Genomic DNA, 21,666 nt, shown 5'->3' on the forward strand with positions numbered 1-21,666 from the left:
TGAGGTATGGGTCCTGTTTCATTTTTTTGCAGATGGATATCCAGTTTTGCCAGCACCATTTGTTAAAAAGACTGTCTTTTCCCCATCTGATAGACTTTGGGCCCTTGTCGAAGATCAGGTGACCATAGGTGGATGGATTTACATCTGGGTTCTCAATTTCATTGTAGTTTTGATTTGCATTTCTCTAATGGGTAGTGATCCCGAGCATTTCCTCATGTGTCTGTTAGCCACTTGAATGTTGCCTTTGGTGAAGTGTCTGTTTATTTCTTTTGCTCATGTTTTAAATGGGTTATTTGTCTTTCTGTTGTAGAAGTGTTGGATTTCCCTGTAGATGTTAGAGATTAGACCTTTGTCAGATTTGTAATAGCCAAAATTTTTTTCCTAGTCTGTAGGTTCTCTTTTTACTTTGCTGGTGAAGTCTTTTGATGAGCGTAAGTTTTTAATTTTTAGAAGATCCCAGTTATCTAGCTTATCCTCTGGAGTTTGTATGTTGTTAGTTATGGTTTGTATCCTGTTAAGGCTGTGTATTAGGGCCTCTAGCATTGATCCTATTTTTTCTTCTCTGATCTTTATAGTTTTTGGTTTTATATTTAGGTCTTTGATCCATTTTGAATTAGTTTTTGTGTATGGTGTGACGTATGGGTCCTGTTTCATTTTTTTTGCAGATGGGCATACACTTTTGCCAGCACCATTTGTTAAAGACTTGTCTTCTCCCCATTTGATGGACTTTGGGACCTTGTCAAAGATCAGGTGACCGTAGGTGGATGGATTTACATCTGGGTTCTCGATTCTGTTCCGTTGGTCAATGTATCTGTTGTTGTACCAGTACCAGGCAGTTTTGACTAACGTAGCTGTATGGTAGGTTCTGAGGTCAAGTAGTGGGAGTCTTCCTACTTTATTCTTCTTCAGTAGGGCTTTACTTATCTGGGGCCTCTTCCCTTTCCATATAAAGTTAATGATTAGTTTTTCCATCTCTCCAAAGAATGTTGTTGGTATTTGGATCAGGATTGCATTGTATTTGTATATTGCTTTGGGTAGAATTGTCATTTTCACAATGTTGAGTCTACCTATCCATGAGCATGGTATGTTTTCCCATTTATGTAGATCTCTTTTGGTTTCTTGTTGTAGTGTTTTGTAGATTTCTTTGTATAGGTCTTTTACATCCCTGGTTAGATTTATTCCTAAGTATTTTATTTTTTTAGGGGCTATTATAAATGGTATTGTTTTCCTTTTCGTCATTCTCTTTATTGGTGTATAGGAATCGAACTGATTTTTGTATGTTTATCTTGTATCCTGCTACTCTGCTGAATCTTTCTATTAGTTCCAGTAGTTTTCTCGTGGAGACTTCTGGGTTTTCTATGTATAGTATTGTACCATCGCAAATAAGGACAGTTTAACTTCTTCATTACCGATTTGGATGCCCTTTCTTTTTCTTGCCTTATTGCTCTACTAGGACTTCCAGCACAATGTTAAATAGGAGTGGTGATAAAAGGCATCCTTGTCTTGTTCCTTTGCTCAGCGGGAACGTTTTCAGCCTCTCTCCATAAAGAATGATGTTGGGTGTTGGTTTTGTATAGATGCCCTTTATTATGTGGAGGAATTTCCCTTTTATACCTATTTTAATTGAGAGCTTTTATCAAGAATGTGTGTTGGACTTTGTCGAATGCCTTTTCTGTGTTGATTGAGATGATCATGTGATTCCTTTATTTATGTGGTGGATTACATTGATTGATTTTCTAATGTTGAACCATCCTTGCATGCCTGGTATGAATCCTCCTTGGTCGTGGTGTATTATTTTTTTGATATGATGCTGAATTAATTCTACTGGCAAGTATTTTGTTGAGAATTTTGGCATCTATATTCATGAGAGATACTTGGTCTGTAATTTTCTTTTTTTGTGGTGTCTTTGCCTGGTTTCAGTGTCAGGGTTATGCTGGCTTCATAGAATGAATTTGGAAGTGTCCCTTCCTTTTCTGTGTTCTGAAATAGTTTGAGTAGTACTGGAGTAAACTGTTGTCTGAATGTTTGATAGCTGTCTGGGCCAGGGCTTTTTTTTAAATTTTATTTTCAGTCTCTTCTCTTGTTATGGGTCTGTTCATATTTTCAACATCATTTTGTGTTAGTTTGGGTAGGTAGTGTGTTCCTAGAAATTGTCCATTTCATCTAGGTTTTCAAATTTGCTGGAGTATAGTTTTTCATAATACTCTGTTATGATCCTTTTTATTTCTGGTGGGTCTGTTGTAATGTCCACCATTTCATTTCTTAATTGGATTATTTGCATCCTTTCCTGTTTTTCTTCTGTCAGTTTGGCCAGTGGTTTGTCAATTTTGTTGACCCTTTCAAAGAATGAACTTGGTTTTGTTGTTTTTTCTGTTCTCAGTTTCATTTATTTCTGCTCTGATCTTTATTATTTCCTTTCTTTTGGTGGCTTTGGGCTTCTTTTGCTCTTCTCTTTCTATTTGTTTGAGTTGTATAGCTGATGTTTTGATTTTGCCCCTTCTTTTTTGATGTGTGCATCTATTGCTATAAAGTGACCTCTGAGCACTGCCTTTGCTGTGTTGCAAAGATTTTGGTATGATGTATAAAACAAGTATTTTTAATGCACTTCAAATTGTGGTTAAGTTTGAAGAGAAGGCTAAGAAATAACTTACTATTTAAATAGAACCTTGTTCAATTATATGATAGTGCTATTATGAAGACACTGTTTTTCTATAGTATAAAACAAAAGTAATTGAGCTTAAACTGCAGTTGAGAGGGTTTCAATAGGAACAGGAGAGGATGATGATACACATTGCAGTAGACTTGCAGAAGGAGTTGACAAATCTTGGCTAGGCGCTTGTGACGTGTTGTGCTTGAAGAGCCCTGGCTGATGGCGACCTGTGCCCAGGTGTGCCTGGTCGTGCCTTCCTCCTGGCTTCCTCAGGGTTGTCCTTGGGCTTGAAGTAGCTGCTGTTGGAGTGCCTGCCCCTGCTTGCCAGGCTGTGTCTTACTCTTGTGCTGCCACTGGCTTTAGCACAGAAGTGCCACAGGCTTTGTATTGCTGCTTCGGAGGCTGATGCATCTGCTGCTGTTTCCTTTTCACTACATACCTGCACAGCACCAACTGTTCAGAATGGCTTAGGAGTTTACCTGAACCAGGCTAGGTAACCTCTTGACCCAGTAGCCATGAAAACAGTACATTTTCAGAGTTATAAAGATGAAAACTTTAATTTGGTCACATAAGCGAAAAAATAAAAGTAATGTGAATTTTTTCTCTCAAACAGGTTTGACCCAAAGCTGGTCAAGTGACCTGAATTTCGCCTATAATTAGGTCTCAATTTTATTTTTATTTATTTATCTTATTGTACTTTAGATGAAGGTTTACAAAACAAACTAGCGTCTCATTAAACAATTAGTACACATATTGTTTTGTGACATTGGTTACCAATACCATGACATGTCAACACTCTCTAGGTCTGAATTTTAAATCTTACTTTCCATGACTGGTTTGTTTGTGGGATGAGGAGGTAGCCCTGGTGGGAGCAACAGTAACATTTACCCTCAATGGAGTTCTGTGTTACAACGGCCTGGCTAATCCTTAGTGTGTTCTTCACCCAGGTGTAAGCACGAAGGATGCGGAAAACACTTCGTGTCACCCAGCAGGTTAAAACGACACGAGAAGGTCCATGAGGGTATGTCTTTCATGATGCTCACTTTGAGTAAAACACTTGCAGTACAGGATATTTAATTCTTTGATTATGGTACTTTCTGTTCTATTCCTTGATCATACTGAGAAAATCTAAATTATATAGGAGAAAGAAGGTTAAAATTGGGCAGAGAGGGGATACCATTCTGCTTATTCAGAGCTTGTACTGTGTTTTTATGCAAATAATGCGCACCTTCTATGTTTGTGTGCCAGCTGCACCCTCCACCTGCAGGTATTTTCATACACAACACTATGCCAAATTTTTTTTTACATGTTGCTGTAAAAAAATTAGTATATTGTGCTGATGAAAGTACCTGGGGGTTGGGGAGGCTGGTTGTATTCCAGTTTCCCAAGATGTAGAATATATGGGATATTTTTACAAGAGACTAGTAGCTGTGAGGCAGCCTCATTCCTTTTAGTTTCTACCCAGCATTTAGTTGGGTGAAACACAGCCTGGCTGTTGTAAACCAAAAAAAAACCAAACCTGTTGCCATCGAGTTGATTCCGACTCATATAGCGACCCTATAGGACAGAGTAGAACTGCCCCATAGGGTTTTCTAGGCTGTCAACTTTATGGAAGCAGACTGCTACATTTTCTCCCATGGAGCAGCTGGTAGTTTCAAACTGCCTACCTTTAGGTTGGCAGCTGAGCAGTTAACCACTGTGCCACCAGGGTTCCCACCTAGCTGTTACAGCAACTGATTAATCCAATTCTAGTGCTTTGCTTAACTAGTATAGGGTGCCTTTTCAAAGTCTATCTTGTTCACGGTGTTTTCTCTGGGTTCCTCTAGTTTTTCCTCCTTAGCTATACTCTAGTCTGTTTTGCAGTATGAAACTTAAAAGATGGCGAGACTAGTGGAAACCAGCTGTGGGCACGGTGCCTTCTGGGGTTGATGGCCAAGGACAAAGGACGGATAACACTTTTTCTGTTGAAAAAAAGAGGCACGTAGAAAGCAGGCAGGGAATGGGAACAGTGAGATATGGGGCAGCTGGGGAGTCTGTTCACGGTGTACCCAACTTAGAACCAAGGAGGGGATGTGTCCACCTGGTGGCCCTGCTGAAGGTGGGACCCTGCTGGCACCTTGCCGTGCCATTGCTTATCCTACTGTAACACAAACCTTTGTTTATATTTCCAACTCTTGAGACTGACAAGGGAGCCCGGTGGCACAGTGGTTAAGCGCTCCACTGCTAACTAAAAGGTCAGTGGTTCTAACCCACTAGCCGCTCTGCAGGAGAAGGATGCAGCAGTCTGCTTCCATAAAGATTATAGCCTTGGAAACCCTACAGGGTCGCTATGAGTTGGAATCGGCTTGACGGCAACAGGTTACGAGTTTTCTTGACATGGACGGAATACAGTACATTTGGGAGATAGGAGAAACAATCTATATAGCCATGTAAGTTTCCTTTCTGAGTCAGTGTTTACACTGAGTATTCACAACAGGCAATGCACCAATTTTTTTCTAAACATCTTATGTTTTTTAAAAAATAGGCTACATATGTCAAAAGGGATGTTGCTTTGTGGCAAAAACATGGACGGAGCTTCTGAAACATGTGAGAGAAACGCATAAAGGTAAGGCAGATAACGAATGGCATGACATAAACATTTGCCCCTACAGAACTGATTTAGTAAAGAGAAAAATCTTAAATATGTGCTTTAACACCTGAAGAATGTAACCAGTGTCACTGAATTGTACATGCAGAAATTGTTGAAGGAGTGTGTCTTTTGCTGTGTATGTTTTTACCAAAAAAATAATAATAAATACGTGCTTTGTAATGAAAGCGTTTCTATTATGTTTTGTTTCTGTGCTGTTTTGTAAGGTACTGGGTGCTGAAGGGAAACCCTGGTGGTGTAGTGGTTAAGAGCTTGGCTGCTAACCAAAAGGTCGGCAGTTCAAATCCACCACGCGCTCCTTTGAAACTCTATGGGGCAGTTCTGCTCTGTCCTATAGGGTCACTATGAGTCAGAACCAACTTGACAGCAATGGGTTTGGTTTTTGGTTTTGGGTGCTGAAGCCTTAGGCCCCGAGGTAGGTGTGCCAGTCTGTCTGCTGTTTGACAGATGAGGAGGAGGGCTGTGTGGCCCCAAGTTAGGGAAGAGCTGCACCAGGTCTCATTTTTGAAGGCTCTGCCAAATCTTTAGTAAGGAAGTTCTGTGAGCAGCTGGGAAGTAGTGCCATACGCACTGGCATCGGAAGACCAGGAAGTACCTGGTCTGTTTCCTTCTCTTCAGCAGCTGAGATCCCCTGCTCGCCTGCAGCTAAGCAGTGACTTCATGGAATGTTAAGAACCTGGGGGAATTGAGTTAATCGATGCTAGGGTGACCATTAGGGTTTCTCTGAAATTCCTTTGACTTGTGTATGGTTGTATGGCTTTAGGTACTGACTGTTATGTATTTATTTTTTTCCTATATGGGAATATCTGGGGAAACCGGTTAAATTTGTTTACCACCAGAGGAAGTCAGGTGTGAAGTATGCCGGAAAACATTCAAACGCAAGGATTATCTTAAGCAACACAGAAGAATGCACGCCCCAGAAAGGCATGTGTGTCGATGTCCGAGGGGAGGCTGTGGAAGAACATACACTACCGTGTTTAACCTCCAGAGCCACATCCTCTCTTTCCATGAGGAAAAGCGCCCATTTGTGTGTGAACACGCTGGCTGTGGCAAAGCGTTTGCAATGAAAGTAAGTGCTCATCTTCACGTGCTGTCCGTCCTTAGGTCTGTGGTTTAAAACTGGGACTCTGGGTTCCAAGATGGTGTCCCAGTGACTGCCAGTGGGGAAAGCTGGGTCAGCAGGGCTCTAGGCCTTCCAGTCTTGCTTTAACCAAGTGGTTCTTCCTGACTAAAGTCTGTAAAACCATCACACTGGCCTGTGCCAGTGGTTCTAAAAATGTGACCCTGGGCTAGTACTGTAGTGAATCAGAAACCCTGGGGTGAAGCCCAGTAATGGTTTAACAAGCCCTCTAGGTGATTCTTACGCTTACTGAATTTGAGAAGCACTGGTGGCATAGTGGTTAAGAGTTCAGCTGCTAAAAGATCAGAAGTTGGAATCCACCAGTCACTCCTTGGAAATCCTATGGGGCCTTTCTACCGTCCTACAGCGTTGCTGAGTCGGAATTGACTTGATGGCAGTGGGTTTGGTTTGGCTTATGGTTTCACTATTACTCATACGAGTGTGCTGCTACTTCAGGTTTCCTTTTAGAATGCCATCCCCTAGGGATTAAGCAGGGAAGTACGGGCAGCCAGGTGAGGGACTGTAGAACTTTGGGAATCTAGTCCACGTTTAGCTTGGTTCACAGTCAGGTAAGAACTAAATGGAGGTCACTATGCGATTTTACAAACTCACTCATTGGTTAGTGAGCTTTCAGATACTTGCTGTGAGTTACTAAGACTGAAGGGAGAGATGACGCTGGCTCAGCACAGGTCCCAACCATTGCCAGACACGTTGGAGCTGACAGTGGGCCAGCATTATCATCAAGACAGCAAGATGATGGTCAGGTTTTCACTGGTGTTTAGGAACACTGTTTAGATAGATTAAATTAAAACAGTCTTCCCGAGCTTGGAGTGGTTTGTTCAGAGCTGGTGTTTCCCCCCATTTTATGAAAGAAGTAAGAAGCCATAGGTGGTTGGGATTGTAGACATTCCTAATGTGGGTCCTTGGGAATCCTGAGGGACAGTGATTTCAGTCAGGACTCAGGATGAGGTGGAATCCCTCAACAGCATATAACAGACAGTAACTCGTGGAGTTTTCAGGGTAATAAGCACCAAGTGTAGATGTTTTAAAAACAGAACTTTTTTCTTTCTCCTTCATTGCAGCAAAGTCTCACTAGGCATGCTGTTGTACATGATCCTGACAGGAAGAAAATGAAGATCAAAGTAAGTTGAAACTGCTTAGGCAAGCTGTAATTCGCACTGCAACATAAATTGCTTCTGCCAGATGCAGTCTGTTTAGAATATTTTCAACCACCTCTCATGATGTGAATCTACAAATTGATCAAATGGACTTCACTTTTCTATAAAGGAGTTCTACCTGTCACGGCATACAAATACTGTAAAGTAACTTCACGATAACCTTGATTTTGAATTCTAATTGTTTACTATTTTTCTTATTTCCCAAAGGTAAAACCATCTCGTGAAAAACGGAGTTTGGCCTCTCACCTCAGTGGATATATCCCTCCTAAAAAGAAGCAAGAACAAGGTGTATCTTTGCCTAAAAATGGAGAGTCGCTGAACTGCATAGAAAGAAAAGTGCTCTCCACGGTTGCAGTCCTTACCCTCAGCTAAAGATCAGGTTGCCCTTTATAAAGGACAGACCAGTGAACTTGGTTTTGTGTTTTGTCTCAGAAGCACATTTATCTTTATTAAAATCACTGGTGCAGAACATCTGGTGGTCTGTCATTTCTATTTTCTTTGTTCAGAATGTCTCCTTTCTGGGTCTTCTGGGCTTCTCTATACATGTTCTCTTCCTTTGTGCTCAAATGGCGAAGAACACACATTACAGCTCTTCCTCCTTTAACGGCCTGGGGCTTAGATGAGAAGGTAGCTATTCCAGGCATGGTCTGGAGTATTTGGTTAAATATCGCCTCCTAAAAAAGGAAAACAGCCAAAAGATTAATAAAAATCAATGTCTTCCATGCTTTTTAACGTTAACACTCGAACACTCTTAAAAACCAGCTTTCTTGAATTGCTTTTTAAGTGATTAGCTAATCGATTCATACATATCTGGTTGATTAAACGTATACAATAACCAAGCAGTTACACAAATTCCACGTAACTAAACTAATGCACTGAAGGCCGGACAGTCTTAAATCCACAGCGTCCTGTCACTGAGAAGGGCTAGGTTTTGCCCCAGACTATGCTCTTGCAAAAACAAATATAAAGCAGTGGGTTTAATGGCAAAGCACTTCCTTATCCCCAAAACTGTCAGCCCAGTGCAGTTCTCAACCCTATGAGTTAGCAGCACTCAGGGTGCTTTAAAAAAACACAGATCCCTGGGTTTGGCCTAGGTAATTCTAACACAGCACCAGGGTTGAAAACCACTGGCCTAATGCTACCTTTTAGTTGGCAATAAAAGTTATCTAACTCTAAAAGCAAAACAGATATTCCATAAACTTATCCTGGATTGTAAACTGACAAGACACTTTCTAGAAAACTCTCACAGGCATATATAAGGAGGAAACTTAAAATAGAAATGAAATGGTTTCTAGTTTTTCTATTTAAGTGTTAGATTTGTAAAATAGTATCTAACCTTTAAATTATAAAGTAGAATGTTTTCACATGGAAATATATGCTATAATGAAAAAAGTAATGTATCTACAGTATGCTTGCATTTTGAAAAACAAATCTGAAAGCTAATATTATCCTTGGATAGTAGAATTAATTACTAGTCACTTTTTTTTTGACTTTTTAAGTTTTCCACAGATTCTCCCCAACTGTATTTGGAGATCAGAAAAACCAACCAACCACTTACATTTGCTTTTACTTACCATTTTATTTTCTGGGTCTTCTACATTCTTCCCTTTCTTTATAGTAATTTGAACTTGATAATTTTTCTCAATCCACTGCTGAATCTGTTTACTCTTTGTGTCCAAATCATGTTGTCCAATATTTGAAGAAAAAGTCAGTTCCTTTGTCAGAGTCGGTCCTAGTTTGAAACAGTTAAACTTGGTGCTAGGACTATTTACTAATCCATATAAAACCTAAACTTTGCCACATCAAACCCACTGCTGTCGAATCAATTCCAACTCATAGTGACCCCATATGACAGAGTAGAACTGACCCATAGGGTTTCCAAGGCTATAATCTTTATGGAAGCAGAGTGCCACATCTTCCTCCTGCAGAGCAGCTGGTGGGTTCGAATCACCAACCTTTCGGTTAGCAGCCGAGAGCTTAACCACTGGGCCACCAGGGTTCCTTACCTCACCACACAGACTTCATGAAATCTTAGGTTGCAACAGGGGCCTGACCATCCCCTCATCTGACTTTGTGTCACAGACCAGCAAACACTTTAAAACGGGAAACTACACATAAAGCTACTATTTTTTACCTGCCAAGATTTAAAAACCTGAAATACTTTATCATTTGATAAAACAATGGTACTTTAAAAGGAACAAGTTTATACCTTTGTGATAAAATTAATTATCCTTGTTTTTCTTTGTGATACGGGTCAGCATCTGGGAAATACTAATCCAATGCCTTTTCTGATGTTCTAGCTACTAAAGGGTCATCCCAACCATCAAACACAGGTGAGCACCCTCCCCACTGCGTTTGTTAGCACTGTCTGTGGAAATCCTGTTAGAAAATTATTTTACAGGCAAGGAATGGATTACTCAAAGGTGTTGGGACAACTGAGAGTTTTCATATGGGGGAAAAATGTTGGATCTCGACCCAATACAAAAATCTCCCCAGATGGACTTAATGTGAAACTATAGAATTTTAAACCAACAGATGAAAGAGTATGTGACCTCAGGATAGGGAAAGGATTTCATTAAGAAAAAGGCTGATAATTCTCCCATATCAAATTTAAAACACTACTGGGTAACAGGAGCCCCACTGGTGTGACGGTTAGGCGCTCGACTGCTAACTGAAAGGTCGGTAGGTCAAACCCTCTAGCCACTCCACGGAGAAAGATGTGGCAATCTGCTTCCGTAAAGATTTACAGCTTTGGAAACCCTATGGGGCAGTTCGACTCTGTCCTATAGGGTCCTTGATCAGTTGGAATCAACTCAACCGCAACAAGTAGTTAAGTGCTCGGTTGCTAACCAAATGGTTGGTGGTTTGAGCCCACCAGCTGCCCCCTGGGAGAAAAACCTGGCTATCTACTCCCATAAAGATTACAGCTTAGAAAACCCTATAGGGTAGTACTACTCTGTCCTATAGGATCGCTATGAGTCAGAACTGACTCGAAGCCAATAGGGCACAAAGTGAAAAATCTAACTCGGAGAAGGTTTTTACATCATACAGAGCAGAGAATCCTAAAAATCAGGAAGAAAAGTAAACCTCCTAAATAGAAAAGTAAACGAATAATAATAGGCAACTAGGCAACTCAAATGGTGAAAGGAAATAAGTTACTAAGATGTGCTTTCTCCCTCATTAACATGACAGATCAAACAGCACTAAGTAAGGTGAGGCTACAGGGAGAGCAATTTCACCCCCCGTGGATGGGAGCAGAAGAGCAATGTGTCCCAGCAATTCCACGTCTACATTCAGAGCCTGAAGTTGCACAAGGAGACACAGATATGCTCTTGTTCACTGGGAGCCACCCCAGTGTCCATGGAGATGGGTAAATATTCATATGATGAAATGTCATGTGGTAATTATAATACAACTATAATAGGAAGAAGCCCTGGTGGCACAACAGTTAAAGTGCTCAGCTGCTAACCAAAAGGTGGGTGGTTCCAACTCACCAGCGGCTACAAGGGAGAAAGACCTGGTGATCTGCTTCCATAAAAAGTACAACCTAGGAAACCCTATGGGGCAGTTCTACCCTGTCCTACAGGGTTGCTATGAGTTGGAATCAATTTAATGGCAATGAGTATTACAGAAACATTGTTACAAATTATGTTAAAAAGTATGCTGAAAATAGGCATACCATTTATTTTTACATGTACAAAATACTATATACTGTTTATGAATGTTATCTATATGTAACTGGAGTTTAAAACATGGACTGGATATTTACACTACATACATGAGAATGAGCAGGAACACTTCTGAGGAGGGAGAATGGGACTGGAGAAGAGAGCTTGTTGTGTGCCATCAAGTCGATTTTGACCCATAGCAACCCCATGTAACCGAGTAGAATTGCCCCATACGGTTCCCTAGGCTGTAATTTTTACAGGAGCAGATTGTCAGGTCTTTTCTCCCACGGAGCTGCTGACCTTTTGGTTAACAGCCAAGCGCTCAATCAACTCTTCTGTAATGTTTTATTTTGTTTAAAAAATCTCAAGTATGACAATGTTAACATTTGTTCATTTTGAGTGGTGGGTAATTGGTGTTTGTTATATTTTTCTGTATGCGTTAAAATTTTTCAAGATAAAAATAGTTTTTTTTTTTTTTTTTTTTTTAGAAAATTACTTTTCTGTATGCCTTAAGCTTCATCATTTTTTTTTTTTTTTTTTTTTACAAAAAGAGTTCTTTTATTAACACTTTCATGGTTCCTTGGAGCTCCTGCCAAGTTGGTCCTAGTTCTACATGAGAACAAAGTCATGCCTTTACCACTTTTTTAATGAAATAGTTTGATGTCCTTAACACCCTTGTAGGTCTCTTCTGAATAATTTCTTCAGCCAACATCCTTGTTACACGTGCATTACAAAGCCACACCACAGTGACGGGTGGTGTTCCCAAGGTGCAGGCCTCACCTCAGCGGCACTCTGACTCGGCTCCAGTGTGCCTGCCCCTAAGTAATCCTTCCTGATGGTCAGCACTGACCAGTAACCATAAAAAACAACAATCTTCGCCTGATAGTCAGCCCATGGCTTCGGTAGGGGTTAAATGCCAAGTTTTTTGTAAGGTGATGGGCAAAATGTGTTTGAGTGTCACTACTATTTTAACAAATGCTAGGGGCATGAGAGGTGCTCTCTGAATCATTTCCAGTTTAGTAAGTACTTCCATATAATGAGCCAAACATCCCCACTTAAAGATGAGGGGGAACAAAAGGAGGGTGCTTAAATCAGTGGCCCGGGGTAGGACAAATCTCAAGGCTCTGGCATCGTTTCACTACACCTGTCAGCTACTCTAAGGAGCCCTGGTGGCGCAGTGGTTAAGCGGCTGGCTGCTGACCAGAAGGTAGGCAGTTTGAACCCATGAGGCGCTCTGCGGGAGAAAGACGTGGCAGTCTGCTTCTGTAAAGATTAAGCCAAAAAACCAAACCCACTGCTGTCAAGTAGATTCTGACTCATAATGACCCCACAGGACAGAGCAGAACCGCCCCATAGGGTGTCCAAGGCTGTAATCTTCATGGAAGCCAACTGCCATGTCTCTCCCACAGAGGGGCTGGTCGGTTTGAACTGCCAACCTTTCAGCTAGCATCTGAGCACTTAACCACTGCGCCACTAGGACTCCTCCATAAAGATTACAGCCTAGGAAACACTATGGGGCAGTTCTAGTCTATCCTATAGGGTTGCTGAGTTGGAATCTACTCGATGGCAACGGGCAGGGTCAGCTACTCTGCCCCCTAAGAGGTTAGGAAACCAAGGGGGAAAATATTAATATCATCTTGGTCGTGTTCACCTTGTTTCTCCCTTATTTTACACAGATTTAAAGGAAGAGATGGTAGATGCAGAGTATGAAGGAAAGACAGAAGAAAGGAGGAATGGAAATGAGATGAGGAAATTTTTAAAAAGGCACTGGAAATGGTGGTGGAACCATGGATGGTGTCCATTTCCCAGTTTCTCACTTCCCCAGGTCACAGGGAACCTTGGCCAATGCCAGAATTCAGACTGCTGATTAGTCGTCCTAAAGAGTTCAGGGAGTGAACAGCAAAACACCTACGTGTCTTAGGTTTGGCCTTGTCCTGCTCTCTGAGTCTCATTCGCTCTTCGTGAATCTGAAGTCCCGTCATGAGCTGGTATACAGGAGGCTCTGTGCAGGCGTTCCTTTTAACGAGCTTCAGGTCTCGCTTGTCCACGAGTTTAATCACATCTGCCCGGTGCATGCTCCCCAAGTCATTGCCCTTCTCATCAAATACCTGAATGATTCGCTCACTAATTTTTCTACCAGTGCTAGTAAGAGCTGTTTCAGTCTTTTTCTTCTTGTTTTTCTTATCCTGGGCATCTTCAGCCACACTGAACGCTTTTGCATGAATGAGAGAGGGCAGTCTCGGGACTGAAACAGTAACAGACAACTGTGCTGGCGCTGTCTTTTGCAGAAAGTGTTTCTCCAAACATCTTGCAATGCAGTTATTTTCAGTCTTTATCGCTTGCAGTGTTAACCTCCTCAGGAACAGAGCAGCCATTCTAAGGAAGCAGGGAGAAAAGCCCATTACAATTCAATCATTTACTCCTGTGGCCTGAGCCTGTGGTACATGGCAGGGTGTGTGCGGCCCTAGGGGCTGTCACCTGTGAATGTTCAGGAATGTTGGTCTCCAGAGGAGGAAATGTGCACCTGACCCTGGCCACACTAAGTCATGGCAGGACTATCATACAGGCAGTCAACCCTACCTGCACAGTGCTTGGCTTTTCGGTTTTTCCTCCCATGCACTATCTCACTTTATCATAATTTTCCATGGATCTTGCAGTGTCAGCTCCAAGAACAAATATCATCTGAAGGGTTTATTTATGACAGTGCAGTACAGAAAATCCTCAGTGACTCATAAACATCAATTTACAAACTTCTAATGTAATTAACAGCTACCAATTTATCAATATATCTGATGGCATACAAAAGATGAGAGCACTATTATGGGAAAAGGGGCTCTCTGTGAAGGCAGCGCATCCACTGAAGAACGAATCTAGACCATCAGGAAGGAAACACCCTGGCCGAGAACCAAGTGCTGACTCAGCAACCATAAAGAACACTCACAAGGGCAGTAAGGTGGTGGCACCAAACCCGGACCAAGCACTTGGGCACGTACGGCAATGCTGGTTTTACTTCAGGGTTACAAGTGCTGTGGTTCTAAGTGGCGTTCTGAGTTTTTAATTGTTTCTCCACCACAGTGAGGGTCTCTCTCCTGCCATCCACGTATCTGGTCCACCTCAGAAGCACAAGCTGAAGAGAGCTTGAGAGGGCCCGCTCATCTAGTAGTTTGCTGAGAAACCTGAGAGAATCAAGGACACAGAGAGGTGGGGTTTGTCAAAAACCAAAGAAGAGAGGAGGAGGTGCCCGAAGTAGTGCTTTTCAAAGAACGGTCCCTGCACCACGTGCATGACAATCACCTGGGGCGTTTGTTAAAAATGAGAATTCCTGGACTAGCCCCAGACTAGAGATGAAGTCAGAATCTTCAGATGTGAGCACCAATGCACAGTCAACAGGAAAAGATTATAAAGGCAACTTTGAACAGATTAAGGGTTCTCAATTTAGGGAAATATGCAGTAACCCTGGTGGCGTAATGGTTAAAAGTTCAGCTGCTAACCAGAAGGTCAGCAGTTTGAATCCACCAGGTGCTCCTTGGAAACCCTATGGGGCAGTTCTACTCGGTCCTATGGGGTCACTATGAGTCGGTTCCGGCAATGGGTTTGGTTTTTTTGGTGGTACAGTAAAACCTGCAAAAGCCAGAACCTGTGTAAGGCAGAAACCTATCAGAGAAGGAAAACTCAAATATTTTCCACTAAAACAAGCGATAGAAATGTGTTAAGACTGCACCCTGTCAAAGGTGGAAAACTTGTGAGACTAGGAAAAACAAGGCACTCCTGTCAAGTTCCAGCTCTCACAGGTTTCACTGTATAAAGATCTGGAGTCAGAGACCGCTGAGTAAAAACTCAGCTCTATGGAATTGACTCAACGGCACACAACAACAACATGGTTTTGGGTAAATCACTCAAACTTTCCGTTCCGTTTCCTCGGCAATAATCATACTTTGCCTAGCAGTGTTGTTATGAGGCTTAAAGAGAAGAATGAAAAATGCCTCACGCATGCCTGGTACTTAATAGACACTCAAGAAATGGTCCTTACATCAAGTTCTTCCGTTTCATATGAGAGGCTGCACAATCATGCGGAAGCCATGGGCAGAAAGAGGAGGTACTAGCAAGGACATCTGGCTAAACAATCCTGTCAATCCTTGTTACAGACATGTGGAGACCTCCCAGGCCACTCTCCTCACGTGCTGGGCACTTAGCACCTGACTCACTGTCTCTCCAGTGCTTCTTCCATCAAAACTCCTGGTGTCTCCAATGTTGTTGGCTGCTGTCAAGTTGGCCTCCAACTCATGGCAACCCCTCGAGTGAAGAATAGAACTGTTCCATGGGCTATTCTTGGCTATGATCTTTATAGACACAGATTGCCAGGCCTTACTTCCATGGTGCTTCTGGGTGGGTTCAAACCACCAACCTTTAGGCTAGTGGTCGAGCACAAACCATTTGCACCTGACCCTGGCCACACTAAGTCATGGTGGGACTATCATGCGGGCAGTCAACCCTACCTGCACAGTGCTTACATGTCAACTTCAAGCATTCTCATCTACCACTCACACCTCCTGTCATGCCAGCTCACTCCCTTTGCTCCCTAACTTTGATCTGACTGGCACCTACAACCCCTGATGCTACCACTTTCACAACCCCTCATATTAATGGGGAACTAACCAAAAAACCCACTGCTGTCGAGTCGATTCCAACTCAAAGACCCTATAGGACAGAGTACAACTGCCCCATAGGGTTTCCAAGGCTGTAAATCTTTATGGAAGTAGACTGCCACATCTTTCTCCCATGGAGCAGCTGGTGGGTACGAACCACTGACCTTTCAGTTAGCAGCCAAAAGCTTAACCACTGTGAACCAGCTTCCTGATATGGGGAAAGAGCATGGTAAGCTGGTAAGAAAGTGATGTTATTGTTAGGTGCCATCAAGTCGGTTTTGATTCATAGCGACCCTATGTACAACAGGGTCCTGTGCCATCCTCACAATCGTTATTATGCTTAAGCTCACTGTTGCAGCCACTGTGTCAATCCATCTCACTGAGAGTCTTCCTCTTTTTCACTGACCCTCTATTTTACCAAGTATGATGTCCTTCTCCAGGGACTGGTCCCTCCTGATAACATGCCCAAAGTATGTTAGAACGAAGTCTCGCCATCCTTGCTTCTAAGGAGCATTCTGGCTGTACTTTTTCCAAGACAGATTTGTTTGTTCTACCGGCAGTCCATGGCATAGTCAATATCTTCACCAACGCCATAATTCAAAGGCATTAATTCACCTTCCTTATTCATTCTCCAGCTTTCACATGCGTATCAGGCGATTGAAAACACCATGGCTTGGGTGAAGTGCATCTTAGTCCACAAAGAGATATCTTTGCTTTTTAACACTTTAAAGAGGTCTTTTGTAGCAGATTTGTCCAGTGCAATAATACATCGTTTGATTTCTTGACTGTTGTTTCCCTTAGTGCTGATTGTGGATCCAAGTTAAATGAAATCCTTGACAACTTCACTCTTTTCTGTTTATCATGATGTTGCTTATTGATCCAGTTGTGAGGATTTTTGTTTTCTTTATGCTGAGGTGTAATCCATACTGAAGGCTATAGTCTTTGCTCTTCATCAGTAAATGCTTCAAGTCCTCTTCACTTTCAGCAAGCAAGGTTGTGTCACTTCCCTCCTTATCCAGCTTGATAACACCCAAATTTCTATTTGGCTCCAATGTCTCCCCTGAATTCCAAACTTGTAGACTTCACTGCCTACCCAAATGTTCCACTTAGTTATCTAACCGCCATCCTAAAGTAAACATGTCCAAAACAGAATTCTTGATCTTCCACCCCAAACTTGTTCCTCCCCCAGTCTTCCCGGCTCATCTAATGGCAACACATCCCTCCTGTTGCTCAGGCCAAACGTATCCAAGTTATCCTTGACTCTTCTTCCCTCAGCAATCCATCGGCAAACCCTACTGTTCAACCTCCAAACCTCTCCCCTTCTCTACTGCTATCACCCTGCTCGAAAAAACACCATCACTCTCACCTGGATTACGGTCACAGACTCTGGTCTCCCTGCTTCCACCCTCGCCTCCCTATAATTTATCACCCACAGAGCACACAGAGCAAGCCTTTCACAACAGCTAAGTCAGAACAAGTTCCTCTTCTGCTCACAACCCCCCACTGGCTCCCATCTCACCAGAGTAAAAGCAAAGCCCATGGGATAGCCCACAATTTCCTACATGTTGTGGCCCCTACCAACCTCTCTGCCCACATCTCCCATCATGCTTCCTCACTGGCCTCCTTGCTGCCCCCTTGCAAACGCTAAAGATGCCCTGTTCTGGGTCTTTGCACCCAGATGTTCCTCTCCTTGCAACACTCTTCCCCCAGATATCTCCAAGGCTCACTTACTTCAGGTCTTGAATCAAATGTTACCTACTCAGGGAGGCCTTCCCTGACCATTTGTTATAAAACAGCACGCCCCATCACTTTCAACCCCATTCATCTTGCCTTTTTAAAAGACAGCATTGCATTTACCACTGCCTGACACATTCTATATTTACTTGCATTTATATTCATATTCTCTCCTCACTAGAATGTAAGCTTCATGAGAAGATGGAATTTGCCCACTGTGTTCACTGCTGTGTTCCCCAAGGCTGGAGTCTAGCTTCTGGCTCAATATACACGGTTGAATGAATGCAGAAGCCAAAGGAAACAGTACAGGCGGTGCGGCGCTGCCTGCTGGCATTTAACTCTAGACCTTCAGCTGCAGCATTCCACACCAATACCAGAAATGCTGGTTAAGCTACACTCCTCACATTTCTAGCAGGCATTTCAAATGTCCACTGGCCTTAGTGAAGGATCTATGACCAGATGTTTCCACCTACAGTGAATGAGATGAATTAATTTTATAGTCATTAACTGGTTGGGGCGCTAGTGGTGCAGTGGTTAAGCGCTCAGCGGCTAAACCAAAAGTTGGCAGTATGAACCCACCAGCCACTCTGTGGGAGAAAGATGTGGCAGTCCGCTTCCCTAAAGACTACAGCCTTGGAAACCCTACTGGACAGTTCTACTCTGTCCTATAGGGTCACCATGAGTTGGAAATGACTTGACTGCAATGGTTTTCTTCTTTTTTTGGGGGGGGAGGTTGTTTAACTGGTTGAGGACTCAGTTATAGATGTAAAGGCTCTAATGTAGGAGAGAACTGGATATTAAATAGCTGAGATAGTGTTTAATAAAAACAGATATTTGTCGGTGGAGGAAACCTCCAAACCGAAAAAGGAGAAAATTCTGAAGAGACCAGAGATTTTTCCCCCTAATCATCAGAAAAATACCAGCATCATCAAGCCCCACAATTCACTAGGTATTCTCTGAGTGTCAAAGTGCTAGATAATACATGGACTAGAAGTTCCTCTTTGTAAGCTCCACGTCTAAAATTAGTGTTTTCTTTCCAAACTGTATCAACAACGATACAGAAGTTGTCATATGCAAAATTCTATTACTAAGTACATATCATTACTTAAATATAATGTACCTCCCCCCCAACCAGCAGTTAGGGATGAAAGTTAATGTACCCTGTTCAGAAAATTATGAACACACTAAAATAGAAAATATTATTTCAAAATATAGGATTTTCTCAAATAAATAACTAAGCAAGCCAGAAAACTAGGCATAGGAAAAAGGTAGAAAGAAATTTATAAAAACCCTGGTTATTTGAAGTTGAGGACACAAGTGATTTTCCCCCCATTAATGCTCAACATGAAATGCTTCCATTATTTATCTTTCCTTTACAGCTCTTAACACGACTATAATTTTGTTATTATCTTATTACTAGAAATCTCCTTCACTAGACCGTAAGCTCTAGAAGCTGGGAAGAAATCTGTAATGTGACTGGCACAGTAAGTAATCGTTGATTTTCCTAATCCCCTTCTAACCTATGTAATTTTCTTGGACTGAGACCTTTTGTAACACGTACTCGTCCCTCTGCGGCTTCTCAACGAAAACATTTACTTCTCTCAACAGCCTCACATCAGGAAGCCTAAGAAATGATAAATAGGAAAAAAGGAAAGCCCATAACCACTTGGAGACCTCCACAGGCAGGCCTCTCCCGGCGGCAGCAGGAACAAGGCGTTAGCCAGCCCCCCAGCTCAGACGCAGGCGGGTGGCCCCATCTTCCCGCTCCGTTGCGGGAACGTGCCTTTCTCCTAGAGCAGGCCCGATCACGTGGTCAGCGGCGTTCACGCCCACCTCCCGGAGGGGCCGCGCGATTCGCGGCGCTCTTCCGCCAGGTAGGGACGTCGGCGTGCGTGCGTGCGTGCGCGTAGGCGGACAGGGATGGCGGGGCGGAAAACAGAAGGTGCTGTCAGACTGGCGCCAGGTCTAGGTGGCGCGGCTATAGGAAGCCGAGGCAGCGGCTTGGGTTCGAAAATGGGGTCACCGCCCGGCCGAACCCCCGCCCCCGCGGCGGGGCCTGTCCGCGCTCCGCCCGGCGGGACGGGGCAACACTGACCTTCCAGGGACGCGGCCGAGGACAGTGCCGCTTCTTCCGCACGCTCGTTCCCTAAGACCACATCCTCCCGCCGCTTGGTCCCCCAACTCCCCTCGCCCCTCGTCTTGAGCGTTACCTGTGTCTGACCAGGTGATTGGTAAGATCTCAGAAGGAGCCGCTAACGGGCTGTGGCGCGAGACCCTTTCGCTTTCCGTAGCGGGCGGGGCTTTGGTCCCGTTTTCTTAAAGGAAAAGTGACGTGGAGAGGAGCGCTTTGGCGGCTGCCGGGATCAATACCTCCGACAAAAACCTCAGAAGGCGAGGGAGGTTCCTGAGGGGAAGTTGCTGCTCACCTGGTTCCCGCCCCTCCAGAGATGAGATGAAGAGAGTAATGTGTTGTCAATTTCTGCAGCATTCAGAGTGTCCATTGCGTCTTTTCCACTAGGGCTTATAGAGAGCTTGCATCAACGTCTTTGGTGTGCCCGCAATAACTGTGAGTTAGGGAGCATTGTCCCTGTTATACAGGTTAGCAAACTGAAACTTGAAAAGTAAAAGGCTTCTTCAGTTCACAGAAGTAATGTGGCAGGCATACCGCTGGACTCCCAACTTCAGAGCTCTTGGTGCGTGCAGGCTTGCCGGAGATAACAGCGACGGAGGCAGGGCGTGCTAGATTCAAGCAGTTTGTAATTGGGAGAGGTTTTAACGGTCAAAAATGTTACAAGGGGAAAGTGGACCCGTATTGCTTAAGTAGCTTGCCTAGAGTCAGAAGAGAGCCAGTTCTAAACCTAGGATCCAGCCGGTGCTCCTGGCTTTTAACCGCGCTTGAGAAAGCCCTGTTTGTCCGTTGGGGCTCACCCCTGGGCCACCAGGCTAGTGAGGGCTGTGCCCCTCAACCACCTGCCCACCTCATCTTTCTTCAGCAGGAAATTCCTCATTGCCAAAATGAAAATCTTCTATCATGACTTGATGAAGATAATTAGGGAATAGCTTTGTTCATCATAAGAAGGGAAACTACCATTTATTGGATACTTGTCCACTGGAACACATTGTTTTACTTCATCCTCAATAAATAGCTCCTTGACTCAGGTATTGCCTCTCTTCTCACAGATGAGAGAACTATGTAGTTCAGCCTTTCATAACGGGTACTTGGAGCTGTGGGTCTCGAAAACTTTATCTTTCGGGAGTTTCGGTGGTACAATTCTTACCTTTCATGCGGGAGACTCAGGTTGGATTTCTAGCCAATGTGCCTCATGCGCAGCCACCGCCACCACCTGTCAGTGGAGGCTTGCATGTTGCTATGATGCTGGACGGGTTTCAGCAGAGCTTTCAGACTAAGATGGACTAGGAAGAAGGGCCTGGCAATCTACTTTTGAAAATCAGCCAGTGAAAACTGGATGGATCACAACAGTTCAATCCACAGCCAATCATGGGGACTGCAGAGGACTGAGCGGTGTTTTGTTCCGTTGTGCGTGGGGTCACTGTGAGTTGGGGGCTGACTCAACGGCAGCTAACAACAATAATTACTGGTAACTGAAGCTGTCTCCTAGCATCCCTTTTGCAGCCCCTTTTCTGCAGGCATGTATTTCCAGAATAGCTGATCTGGACTCATTCATGCCTGCCGTTGTCAGATCCCTCAACAGTGATAAGATGGTTCTGTAGTGTTGCTGGAAGGGGGTGTGCATTGTAGCCATGCCTTCAGAGAGAGAGCAGCTGTTCTTCATCTCTTCTCTTGAACTCTGGCTTGACCTCCAGCCGAAATGTGGCGTGCAGCTTTTAAAGAGTCATTGAGAGCCTGGAGCTCAGCTCGTAATGGTGAGTTTCAAAGACCCTTGAGCAAAGATGCAGAGTAGGCAACTGGCTCTTCAAGGATGCCTTCCTGCACTTGCGGCTTCTACTTCTAATGCACACTTTTTGGTTTTGGGAAGTCATGTTACTATGACACAAATCTTG

The 21,666-nt window shown here is 43.5% G+C and overlaps 2 protein-coding genes across 9 annotated transcripts in view; one reads left to right on the top strand and one right to left on the bottom strand.

Moving 5' to 3' along the window:
- Positions 1-8,002, top strand: part of GTF3A (general transcription factor IIIA) — a 24,256-nt gene extending 16,254 nt beyond the window's left edge. The window contains exons 7-11 of the mRNA XM_012558436.2: positions 3,598-3,671; positions 5,175-5,255; positions 6,137-6,366; positions 7,500-7,559; positions 7,803-8,002. Coding sequence (XP_012413890.1) covers positions 3,598-3,671; positions 5,175-5,255; positions 6,137-6,366; positions 7,500-7,559; positions 7,803-7,967 — 610 coding nt within the window. The 3' untranslated portion in view covers positions 7,968-8,002. The remainder of the gene's footprint in view (positions 1-3,597; positions 3,672-5,174; positions 5,256-6,136; positions 6,367-7,499; positions 7,560-7,802) is intronic.
- A 22-nt stretch (positions 8,003-8,024) lies between these two features.
- On the bottom strand, positions 8,025-20,472 carry MTIF3 (mitochondrial translational initiation factor 3). Of its 8 annotated transcripts, none has more exons than XM_023740937.1 (5): positions 19,854-19,920; positions 14,205-14,439; positions 13,176-13,639; positions 9,170-9,327; positions 8,025-8,269 (listed from the first exon to the last, which is right to left on the bottom strand). In XM_023740937.1, the coding sequence occupies exons 3-5, from the start codon at positions 13,636-13,638 to the stop codon at positions 8,051-8,053; spliced, it is 840 nt and encodes a 279-aa protein (XP_023596705.1). In that variant the 5' UTR covers position 13,639; positions 14,205-14,439; positions 19,854-19,920; the 3' UTR covers positions 8,025-8,050. The 8 variants fall into 8 exon arrangements, with proteins under 8 accessions (XP_023596705.1, XP_023596704.1, XP_023596707.1 ...); XM_023740936.1 differs by lacking the exon at positions 19,854-19,920 and adding an exon at positions 19,189-19,666; XM_023740939.1 differs by lacking the exon at positions 14,205-14,439 and having other exon boundaries at positions 19,854-20,472.
- Between the last annotated feature and the right edge of the window lie 1,194 nt (positions 20,473-21,666).

The sequence above is a fragment of the Trichechus manatus genome, unplaced genomic scaffold (genome assembly GCF_000243295.1).
Source record: "Trichechus manatus latirostris isolate Lorelei unplaced genomic scaffold, TriManLat1.0 scaffold00168, whole genome shotgun sequence".
NCBI lineage: Eukaryota > Metazoa > Chordata > Mammalia > Sirenia > Trichechidae > Trichechus > Trichechus manatus.